The 12500-nt window shown below is 47.6% G+C and overlaps 1 protein-coding gene across 3 annotated transcripts in view; it reads left to right on the top strand.

Annotated features, from left to right (window-relative positions):
* rtkna (rhotekin a) overlaps nucleotides 1-12500 on the top strand; it is a 51605-nt gene that overhangs the window by 11528 nt on the left and 27577 nt on the right. Inside the window, exon 1 of one of the 3 annotated variants that reach the window (XM_083674210.1) lies at nucleotides 5096-5431. The exons of the other annotated variants lie outside the window; for them this stretch is intronic. Within the exon in view, the coding sequence (XP_083530336.1) occupies nucleotides 5336-5431 (96 nt within the window). The 5' untranslated portion in view covers nucleotides 5096-5335. Of the gene's footprint in view, nucleotides 1-5095; nucleotides 5432-12500 lie in introns of those variants that run through there. 3 annotated transcript variants of the gene reach the window in all.

Here is a 12500-nt window from a genome sequence, read left to right as displayed (position 1 = left end):
TGTTGTCGACTCGTCTTGTCTGGTTCTGTGTGTGTGTTGACAGCGTTTTCTTCCTCCGGGGGGTTTTCTGTGTGCCTGCCATCTGGATTCACAGCTCATCACGTGATGTCATAAAGGTGAACCAGGTGTGTTGTGTGATGCGCCTGACGCCCACCGCCACCACTCTGGCTGAATCACTGCAGTCTGAGAATCCCCTCTTCTGGAAACCACTCTCCCCCGTTCTCCCCCTGAGACCCAGGTCTGGAGAGGACTTTTTGGCTGTCATATTCAGACAGCAGGCAGGCCTTGACCGGCTACATTTGTGTCTGAGGGTCAGAGGAAGTTTTCCCACAGTTCTTGTGTCTGTGTGTGTGTGTGTGTGTGTGTGGGTGTGTGTGTGTGTGTGTGTGCCACGCATGCCCATGCATGTGTGTGCGTGTTTACAGTACAGTATGTTCGCTCTAGTGTGTGTCTGTGTGTCTTTGTTTGTGTGTGTGCGTGTGTGTGCGTGTGCGTGTGCGTGTGCGTGTGCGTGTGTGTGTGTGTGTGTGTTGACATTAGTGTGTGGGAGCTGCAGCGTGGGTGGGGTTCAGTTTACAGATGTGTGTAGATGACAGTCAGGGTTCTTTGTTGTGGTTTGGGGCCCTGCTGTCTGATGGTGGGGCAGAGTGGAGGCAGGACTGACAAGACTGTAGGGCTGAACACACAACACTCTCTGGTACTGCTTCCTCTCCTTGGGGGTAAATGTCAACAATCCTCAATTGCTTCCTCCTCTCATCGTCTCCTCCTCTTCATCAGCACAGATTTAAAAACAGGAGAGAGGTGAAAGACAGTGATATGGACGGATGATGGCTGTCAGGTATTAGCTCTCGGTCGCTCAGCTCCAACTGTCTCTTAGGAGAACTGATGGAGGAAAGGAGGTGAGGAGATGAGGAAGCGAGGAAGCATCTGTAGACTATTGAGATCCTCCCCATCCCTCTCCCTAACCACTGTACAGTATGTCCTCTGGGGAATCAATGATCTATCAATGATCCAGGAAGTGGACCCCTGACCCTGAACAGTAAGGGGGTTAATCTAACAAAGGAGAATGACTCAAATTCAATAACGTTGGTTAACGTTTAGTAGGGTAAAAGTTACAGAATGTTAGACAGCGGAGACTGTCTTCCTCTCCCTCCTCTTCCTCCCACCTTCTCCCACCACTAGCTCTGTGTCCACTGAACTATCTCATCTCTGACTGGTCCACCCAGACCACCACTAGCTCTGTATCCACTGAACCATCTCATCTCTGACTGGTCGACCCAGACCACCCCTGAGTTCCACCCCGCTGATTAGGACAGGAAATGTGCCGTATTCCTCTGTGCTTCCGCTCAGGAACACAGAACACGCCAGGCATTGTAAACACGGACCAGCGCAGCCCGACCTTCTGAAGGAGAGCTAATGTACAGTAAGGTCGAGGGCTAGACTGGCATACACAAGAGTGTGTGTGTGTGTGTGTGTGTGTGTGTGTGTGTGTGTGTGTGTGTGTGTGTGTGTGTGCGCGCGCGTGTGTCTGTATGAAACAGCACCAGAGAGGGCCAGAGAGAGAGAGAGAGAGAGACGGGCATCAGTTTACGAATGTGGCTCCTTTTTCCTCATTCTCCTCTTATGTAATGGATAAAAGATAAGCACATCCTCATTCCTGGATGGTTAATAGACACAGGACATTGAGACTATTCTCAAAAAAAGGGACTCTTGACTCTTGTAGTTCTCCCTCAACCAAGCTGAGTCAATCAAACCAAACGTACCTACCTCATAGGTCCTTCAACACACGTGTTATTGCTAATCCAGGATCAACAGCTGTGTTGTAACGCCTGGTTGGTAAACGTTGTGCCTTCACACTTCACATTAGCGAATTAGCACAGCTGGCTCCGCTACAGTCAACACTCTACCTGATCATCAGCCCCCCGTCCCCCGTCCCCCGTCCCCCGTCCCCTTTCCCCCAGGTAACAACTTCAACTAGCCGCCTTCCTAGCACACCCTGTCATTTAGATAATAGTTGTTTTCTCTAGCGGTGATGTGAGCCTCCGGGCTCTTGTCAGGGCTGTGTGGTGTTGTGACAGTCTTTGTGCTCTGACACAATGTGCTGTGCTTGCTTCTCCCCTCGGCCTATTGTACCGTAGCTGTCTGAGCGGGGATGTACCGGAGGCCTATGTACTGTGTTTGTGCTTCAACTGTACTACATTGTTCGGTCGCCAAGTGCCCTGCGAAGGGCTTCCAACTGGATTTCACAGTCAATTGTCTGCAGTTGATTTGTTAAAGGAGCGGTGAATGAATATAATTCCTCTGTGATGTTTTTGTTGATGTTCTGGTTGAATTGGATGAGTTACATGAGAAACAGTATTAATGGCTAGGGCCTATTCAGTCTCCTGTGTGGAGGACAGAAGATGGAATGTGGCCAGAATTGTTCTGAAGGACCAGGAAGGGTGGACACATGTTTGTTATAAAGGAGAGTGAGATTCCCCTTTCATATGTTTGACATGTTTTTTAGTAGACAGGAGGAATGAGGAAGAGAGACACAGGGATAACAGTACAGAGTAGCCAAACCCAACGTCAGGTTTTATACCCCTTTAAACCTGCCATGTTTCTCCTGTCAGCAGGCAGAGAGAAGCATTGCAATGAGAATATCATGACTTCTCTGGAGAGAACCATACAGAACATTCTTTCCTTTGATTAGGAGGTATTACTGTTTTAACATAATGTTGGGGCTGGGGGGGGGGGGTGATGTTTTGATAAGTGGCGTGTGTGTGGGGGGGGGTATTTCTCCAAAGCTGCCCTGGAGTTCCACCCGTCAGATAGAGTTTCAGTGGGGAGTCGGGGGTCTGGGGAGACTGGGAGGTCAGAACCAGCCACCAGACTGTTTTCATGAACACTGAACACCCTCCCAGTGCTCTTTCTCCACAACTATTTTCTCTTTCCACCTCCCACCCCTCCGCTAGAACAATACATCTCCTTTCATTCTCCCTGTTTAACGTGCTGTCTGAGGGAGATTAGCTAGGTAATTTAAACCTCAGGGTGGAGGCTTTTCATGGGGAAATGACCCGGGCCAGAGAGCTACTGTTGCTGCCCTGCTCCTGTGCTCTCGGTGTGGAGAGAACTTTACAGAGCCTTTGTTTCCAAAGTTTACCTTCTCCACGTCCTTTTACGACTCAAGAGTACAAGATTCTGTTTGGGACATGTGTTTTAGTGTGATTGAGTACTGGCAAGGGTGAGAAGAGGTGTGTGTGTGTGTGTGTGTGTGTTTGTGATGAACACAGGAGGAATGTGTATTTTAATGGCCCTTCCGTGCCGCAGAGTTGTGCGCGAGATGACGCCAGTTTCCCGTGAGCGGGGTTCACAGGGAAGAGCACACACAAACACACACACCACAAACACATACACACACACATCCTCAATAACTCACTGGAGCTAAACAGCTGAACCCGGTACAGGGCGCGCACAAGAAGAGAATGAAAAGGATGCCTGCCTGCTTCAGCTCTCTCCATTGTTATGTTTCGAAGAGTACAGAATAGGCTTCATAAATCTAGAACTGTCTCAGGAGTAAGGGAAAGTTTTTCCAAAAGGTGGGAGTTTCTAGAACGCGTAGCTTTGGGATTATTTTTGGGACTGCGAAACGCCACTGAGGAGACACGCTATAAATAATGTGTAATGTGCAAGCTCGGAGATCCAGCGCTTTGAGAGTTGAGGAGGAAGATTATGATGTGTCAGTGACAGCGCAGGGAAGTTTACTGTTGACACTCCAGCTCGTTATTGCTATATGGGTATCATAAATTAACACCTTCACGCAGGGAAATTCTCAAGGAATATAGGATGAACAGATTATCCGATATTATTTAAAAAAAAAAAAAACGATTCTATTGTGGAATGTTTTAACAATATAGTTTGTCAAATTGTAAGCCTACATCCTGTTATTTGTACATATTATTTTGGTTTAACATTTTAAGCTGACGACCATCCACTTCAGCGTTTTTTTGTGTCTCTTGAGGTCATTTTTAAATTGCCTGACAGGATTTCCTGAATAGTCTCTACAGTGAATAATTGATAAGCAATGAAAGATCGTTACCATGTTGGACACTAGGGACTTGTATTATCAAATATGCATTTGAATTGGCCATCCCAAAAGCCATTGACCCCGTGACCCACTATTATGCAGAATAATGCTTTATCTCTCTCTATCCATCTCTCTTTTTCCTCTAATCTACAATCTTATTAGATGAATGTCCACTTTGAATAAATGCATAATAGCCTAAGTAATATTCTATCTGATATCTCATTCCCTTACGACAGAGTGGGCTTTTCAAGGGTTAATCTTTACCTTGGCTTTTGCTGTTAGGTTGGGAATCCATTTTTTCTTGGCGTATCAAACCGTGACAAAACGCCATCTGACACGGTTATAATTTCATAATTTGCTATCAACTGATTTGAAAAGAACAAAGCCAAACTCCTCCACCCCCGTCTTTCTAAATGGCTCTATAATTGTCTGGTATTTTCGTATTTGTTTGTTTTAAAGGGCGTGGAAACTACAAGTAGGCTAATAATTCTCCCCTGTCTTACTTTTTTTTTTTTTCACTCCTTGTTTTTTTGTTTGTTTAATGCTCCGTTGCAAGAGGCGCGTACGGGTTAATCTAGCGCGAAGACTCGGGGTGTGGAGCGCACAGTGGAGTAGTTGTACTGTTAGCTCCCGCGGAGGCGATGCCCTTTTGTGGAGAGGTCTTGCCACAGCGGACAGACGGCACTCACAATCTGGACGCTAGGACACAAAGAGAAGAATTGCATTTAAAAAGAACCATTCTATTCCCCACTGTTTCGGAGGGCTGTTGGCTGTGGGTGTTTGAGAAGGTCTTTGTTGCTTGGTGAAAAGTAGTCAAGAATACGCGCAGTGGACTAGTTGGTGATTTTATGAACAGTGTTACTGTACGGTGTCAGCAGCAGGATTCTGTGCGTCTGCCTGCGATCGAGGAAAAGTAGCGGTTGTGCAGGTTGAAGTTTTAAACTAACTACACTGGATTGGATACAGAGAACTACTACTACAGAGAACAAACACTGTTAATGCGCGTTTGACCATTATTTTGGAGGCTTGTGCGCGACGCACCGCACTTTATTGACTAATCAGTGAATGATTGAAGTGGATCTATATCAGAGGGATCGTCTGTTACTCTGTGAAAAGTTTATTTTCTTGTGCAGGTATGAACGTTCATGCGCTTTTCTATGAGAAACGAGGTTTAACGCTTTTCAATGATGACATATTAAGTTAAAGGGGGGCGTGGAAGTAAACACTTTAAAGTAAACCTCAATTCATTTCTGGATATTTCTTCGAGGGATGCCAATGGACAGATATACAGACATGGAGGAAAAACTACGAATTTTGGAGGACCTGAATATGATGTACATTCGTCAGATTGCCCTGAGTTTACAGGTAATGTAGTCTATCCAGCGGACCCCCTTGTGACTGCAACTCCCCCCCCCATCCCCTCCAGCTATTCTATTCTAGCGCCGTCTGTTTTTTTTTTTTTTTTTTCCCTTTTATTCTGCCGGGCATTAAGTGTTGTGTGACCGCTGTCACTATATCTGTGCTGTCTCACGCAAAGTTACAGGGCGTTTTGATAAGGTGACATTTTCAAGCTAGGGCGTGCAAATCATAGGGTGGCAGTAGAGAGGGAGAGACAGAGAGAGAGCGCGCTGTGTAATCTGTGGTCTTTCTCTGTCAGAGTCTCTGATGTGGCAAGGTATAACCTAGTACCCCACCGTGCCCTGTGCTGTTGGAGCTGTGTACAGGACACCAGAGTACATGAGCCACTCTGGTGAGCGAGTTCACAGCTGTGCTCTTGCATGTTATGTTAAAGTTGATGCAGGGGGGGGTAACTTAAGAATCTGTGTGACAAACAGGGTCATGCTTATACTCTGGTGTGGTCTCCAGATGGCTGAGCTCTCAATGACAGCAAACAGAAAACAACACCATACGCCGTGGACTGTAGGCTACAGGGTCTCTCTCTCTCTCTCTCTCTCTAACCCGGGTTCACTCATGACCTCCACAGCTGCACATATGGGACTCATAAGTCCCCAAAGGGGCTAGTGTGTGTGTGTGTGTGTGTTTGAGAGAAAGAGAGAGTGATATACTGTGGAGGGAGAGATGGAGAGTGTGTGTACAAGAGAGAGGGGGGTGTGCCAGAGAACCATTTTAGATCAAAAAGATTCTTGCAACTTGCAACTGAGAGACAGTGTGTGACATCATCCTTAGTGTTGAGCATTCCACATAACAAATAAGGTTATTTTGAGACTGTGCCATCAGAGCATGCATCGCATGACACACACACAGCCCGTCTGTAGGAGACAGACTGTGTGTGCTACTTTGATGAGCAATAGCTGAAGTGTCTTTGAGGAAATAGCTCCAGTGGACTGAATATCTCAGTCTGAGGAGAAGAGAGCACTGGAGGAGACATCTGGCCATTGGAAATGATACAGAACCATATCAAAAGGAAAATGATAATACTCCATTATTTTTTTTGCCTCCTGGCTGCTTGGTTGGGAAACTATGTCGGGTTGGCTGTGAGGGCTGCAGCTGTCGTGTGTTAGGGTGTTAGGGGCGCGTAGACTCTGTCTCTCAATGACAATAAGAGTGCCAGTCTTAACAGGGCACTGATGGGGGCGGGAGGGGGGGGCGCTGTTTGGGAGGTAATATCACACTTTAGGTTTGCCCTGGCACAGGATGGCATCACAGCTCTACTGTGAGGTGTCCCTTTGTTTATGTGTTGGAAGCAGGGAGCCAGGTGGTCACGGTGTTGGCTGCGTATTGGGTACATTAAGATGGGTGGCTGAGTAAACACACACACACACACACACACACACACACACACACACACACACACACACACACACCCTTGTGCCAGCCCCCTCCTCAGAATGTGCCACTGCCAAGCCCTCCTCAGACTCCCCACATCTGCTCAGAGTGGAGCTGGAGCTTTGTCCTCTCTCCTTCTCTCCTTCTCTCTCTCTCGCTCTGGAATAAGACCCAAGGGTGCACTAACTGGAACTCCGTCATTTAGTACACAAACCAGATGGGTCTCCTTTGTGCCCCTTTTTACTAGAACAGTGTTTAGAACCGCATAATACCCATGGTGTTTTCTGGCTCCATTCTAACCCCCCACCCCCCAACCCCCCAGCGGTTCCAGAACTGTCCCTAATGTTCTCACGAGTTCTACTCTTTCATCCGAGTCACAGAAGTCAGAAATCAGTCTCTAACCACTCCAATTAAACTCCATGAAAGAGCTTCCTTTAACAGGACTGGCTTGTTTACCACACAGCCCAACTGACAAAAGCCAGTCAGTCTGGTCTAAATGATGTATGAATGTTCTAATTTGGCAGATAGCAGTGTCGTCCGTCCCTGACTGTGTGTTCTGTGTAATATCTCAGTACACAGTGATGCTTGGATAGGCTTGTGTTTCTCCTCAGAGACCGGTTCAACGTCCGCCTAATGGCTTAATGAAATGATCTGTTCATCCTTGACTCATTGCTCTCTCTCTCTCCCTCTCCCCCCTTTTCCCCCCCATCTCGCTCTCTCTCTCTCTCTCTCTCTCTCTCTCACCCTCTTCCTTGCCTGGGTGGGTTGCTTGAACAGCGATTCTTTGTGCATGAGGTTGAGGCCGCAGAGCTGTACGGCCCACTGTGACTGCAGCCAGAGTTCTTGTGGGGACCTTCAGCCCCGGCAGTGAAGGTTTGGCCTCAAGGTGTTTCATAACAGTTCTGTGGATGAGCTACAGTTACTATGGTCTAACAACCTTCATCTTCAATGTTGTTATTGGTGTATATCCCTCAAGCCCTAGCTGTGTGTCGGGGGGCCTGGGACCAGAGATAGAACTGTGTTGTCTCTGTAGGCCCGGTCCCTGTCTGTCCAGGGGTTCATATCGTGGCTCAGCTGAGCTCATCTGCGAGCAACATGGGTTAGACATCAATTGGTCATAGCAAGTTATGAGCTTCTGTGGTTCAATTAAACAAGAGAACACACCCCCGAACCAAGCGGAGGACTTGGCATTCCAGAACCATGCTGTGTCAGAACTCCGCTGAGAGAGAGAGAGGGAGGGAGAAAGAGGGAGTTTGAGCATAGTCACTGGTTTGTTTTTCAACCTTCCAGGAAGAGACTTCTCTCCTCCTTCTTTTACAAGTTTTAACAAGTCTTTTTTAAATAGGAGTGACCACAATCCTGGCTCTGTTAGAATGTTTTGTTGTTTCCCTCCTCTCCTCCGTTACAACGCTCATGAGACCAACAGTAAAACACCTCCGCAGTGACGGGGCTGTTAAAGACTTTTGTTTCTGGTATGCCAGAATTCCCAGCCTGCACTGGTGGCTGATGGGAACAGGAAACGGTCCTAGTGAAAATGAGTGGTTCCCAACGGAGAGTCAGCATGATGTCATACAACCTCTGTACACACACACATGCACGCATGTGCACACGCATACACACACACTCATAAACATATACACAGCACATACACACACACACACACACACTCATAAACATACAGTTACACATACATTGTGCGCGCATTCTCACACACACACACACACACACACACACACAAACAAACATACACTCATATAAACACACCCATATGTACACTCACACACAGCTTAACTGCACAGTAGATCATAGACTGATATAAAGGGGAAACCCCATGGTTGGTTGATTGACTGCTCTCCAGGGGCAGTGCTCTGCCCTCCATGTCTCTGTCCCCAGTCCCCAGTCCTCAGTCCCCTGCTCCCATGCTCCCTGTCCCCTACACTGAGGTCACAGCCAGAGGGCCCTAGATGGCCACTTTCTCCCAGGGCTATAATTAGCCTTCAGGCTGTGTGTTCTGGAGAGAGGCCTGGATGACTTAGAACAAGGGCTTTCTAAGGTCATTTAGATCACAGCCAAATATTTTGTAATGCATTAATGCATTGGTAAAATACAATGTCTGAAATGACTGAGAAGAGCCTTAATCAGCTGCTCTCCTCTGTGAGTGCTGTAGATCCAGGTGTGTGTGTGTGTGTGTGTGTTTATGAGTGTGTGTGTGTGCATGTGCACATGTCTGTATGCTTGCGTGTGTGTGTTTGTGTGTGTGTATGCTTGCCTGCGTTACCATGTGTGTGTCTCCCTAGGGTCACCCCTGGGCCACTCAGCAGGGGTCCAGACTGGAGCGCAGCAGGATACTGGGACTTATCCGCCACCTGTCTTGTTGCTCCTGACGACGCTGATGTTGGTCCTGTCACTGATTGCTGAAAGATTAGACAGAGACCTGGGAGGAGCTATGAGGAGATTACTTAACCCGCCCACTGATCTCCAACCTCCCCAGCGCCCAGTCAGGGCCAACTGTCACTGGAGCTTCACGTCCAAAGGGACATGTTACTGACAACTGTTGTACCACAATAGAATCAAAGGGGATTGAAGCCCAGATTAATATGTGAATCAAAAGGCCAAAGTTGGGTTGTTTGCGTTTGAGCCATGGGCTAGTGGTAATGGGATGGTATTTTATCTTCTACCAGACCGCTTGTATGTTCTAATCCCTCCCATAATCCACTTCTGTAGGAACAAGTATACCCTGTTCCCTTAAATAGATGCCCCCCTACCACCCCCCACCCCCCTCTGGTGGTATTATCCTTTCACCACATTGTTACTGTTGCCCAACACCATCACCAGGGGACCCTTCAGATAAATGTTTGTGGTGTTGCGTAAATGTAATGGGTAAGGCAGATTTCACATAGGCCTATCAGTATCAATTCTTTCAATTATTGTGTTGTATTAAGACTCTCACCACTGGACTGACCTGCTGTGATCCCATGGTAACAGACCCTTTACCCCACCCCACCCCTGACCTTGACCTCCACAGGGGTCAGGGGCTGTGTGCTGCCTGGGAGTCACGTTAGACCTCACACAACCCTAAACTCTATACTTAGCCATGGCTGCAGGGTCACAGACCCTGAACCCGAAAGTTAGCCATCCCTGCAAGGCTACAGCCAGGTATAGACCCACTGCTGCTCTGCTACTCTCCTGTCAGTTTAGATCCTGTGGGGTGAAGGGCAAATGAAACCACCTTCCAGTAGGCCTACCATGTCAGTAAACCAATGTGTCAACAGTCTCAGAAAGGCTACTCTGGTTTGAGTACTTAGAAAGGCTACTGTGGTTTAAGTACTTAGAAAGCCTACTCTGGTTTGGTTGATTTTGTTGTTGATTGGACTAAGGCACAGGAGAAAAGAGGTGACAGTTTGCATTTAAAGTTGCAGTGAAGTTCATTCATCCATCCATATATTCATGTTTTAATGCATGCATTCATTGGTTTATTAATCCATCCATCCATCCATTCATCCATCCATTAATCAATTCAATCATTCATTAATTCAGTCTCCCATGTATCCATCCATTCACTCATTCACACACAGTCAGCAGTAGAGATCCAGGTTCACCATTCCTCTCTGCTCTGTGTTGGTTCAGCTGTTCAGAGTTGTAGGATGTTTAGGTAGCCTAAGTTCTCCCAGGCCTGCCTGCTGCACAGAAGATGTGTTAAGCTAACACAACCAATGCCTACCTGCTAGGTGTGCTAAGCTAACACAGTCCTGGCTCCTGACTGCTAGGTGTGCTAAGCTAACACAACCCAGGCCTGCCTGCTACAGAGAAGGTGTGCTAAGCTAACACAGTCCTGGCTCCTGCCTGAGCCAAAAACACATTCCTCCACAACGGGTCACTTCATCTCAGTCAGCCACGGTGCTACTCCCTACTGAGAGGCACCGCACCGCTGGGGTGTTTGTGGAGCTGAGTGAGGCGCGCGTGTGTGTGGTGTGTGTGTCTGAGGTAGGTGTGTGTGTGTGTGTGTGTGTGTGAAGAGTAGTATATCAGTAAGCCTTTATAGCATGTTGATTCTGTGAGGGACAGTGTAGTACAATACATGTCTGTATCTCTCTGGGTCCTAACATAGATTTAACTGTCATTGAATCGGCATAAAAGGATATGAATGAATTAATAACAACTGAATGAATTCTGTGGCTTTCTCTCTTTATGCCTCTTGTCTTTGCATCTTTGCCATTCGTGAATGTGCCCGTCCTACAGAGAAGAGTGGGCATGAGGATGGAGAGGTGGTGGAGAATGGGAGCATTGTATCTATCTGATCACCCACGCCCCCTGGCTCCCAGAATTCAGCCCACCCCCACTCCACTACACACACACACACACTCACATGCACGCACACACACACGGGCACGCGGGTGCAAACACACACACACACACACACTCACTCCCAGCCCTCTAGCCCCCCCCATGCCCCCCCGCCCCCAGCCTGGCTCCTGGTGTGGTTAGGGCGAGGGTGGACAGGCGTGAATGGCTACTCTGTGTGTGCAGGAAAGCAGGAACCAGTGAAATGCTGTGGTTTGAGCCAGCTTCCTTTGACAAACAGGAGGATGGAGGCTGGAGGCTGGAGGCTGGAGGCTGGGTGCAGGAGGTAAACAGCCAGCCAGTCAGGCAACACAACAACAGCAGCAGCAGCAGCTGCCGTAGGGTCCATCCCATTGGTCCATCCACCCCCTCCCTCGCCCCGTACTCCCTCTCTCTTCCTCTCTGCCTCACTCTTTTCTTTCTCGCTGCGCTCTGTCTCTCCTGCACACTCTCTCTCTCTCTCTCTCCACCTCCTACCCTAGTCTCCTGCACACTCTCTCTCTCTCTCTCTCTCTCTCTCCACATCCTACCCTAGTCTCCTGCACACTCTCTCTCTCTCTCTCTCTCTCCACATCCTACCCTAGTCTCCTGTGCACTCCTCTATCACAATTTCCCACCCTCCCCCTTTTTTAATCTCCACATTCACATTTCTTAATTCCATCCTTCTCTCTTTCTGTCCTGTCCACTCCAGCCCACCATACTGTACCACACTGTCCACACAGACCCAGTACTGTGGCGTGGCCAGGAGAGGATACACAGACGGTACTGTACTGTACTGAGCCGGTTCAAATCTCAGCCTGATCCAAACTGTCACTGAGGGGAAAGCAGTACATTCATCCTCCAAAAAGCAAACAAACCCCCCAAAAAACGGAAAACCACATAGAAATTATAATGTCGGCAAGCTCGCTACAAGTCACACTGGCTTGCGCAAGCGGATAAATTATAAATTTCATATTTAATCGGAAAACATAACTGATGAACAACTTTGGAATGTGCTCTGGAGATGCAGTTGGCTCTGCGTGGTGTATTTACAGTTTTTTCTCTGGCTGATAAATGCATTGTTTGTGTGAGAAAGTGTTTACTGGTGTGCCTGTTCTCATTCATAGATGTTTGCTTTAGTGTTCAATATGGATGTAATTTATATCTCTGTGTGATCTGTTTGTGTACTTCAGTGTTTGTACATGCATATCAATGTGTTTGTGTGTATGTGTTGTTTGCGCTTAAACATGTGGATTTGATTTAATGTATCTTTGGTTCTCTGTGTCTATGGGAAAATACTGTGTGTGTGTGTGTGTGTGTGTGTGTG

Source organism: Argentina silus (assembly GCF_951799395.1).
Source record: "Argentina silus genome assembly, chromosome: 7".
Lineage (NCBI taxonomy): Eukaryota > Metazoa > Chordata > Actinopteri > Argentiniformes > Argentinidae > Argentina > Argentina silus.
Note: the sequence above shows the minus strand (reverse complement) of the source record. Positions and strands in the feature narration are given on the sequence as shown.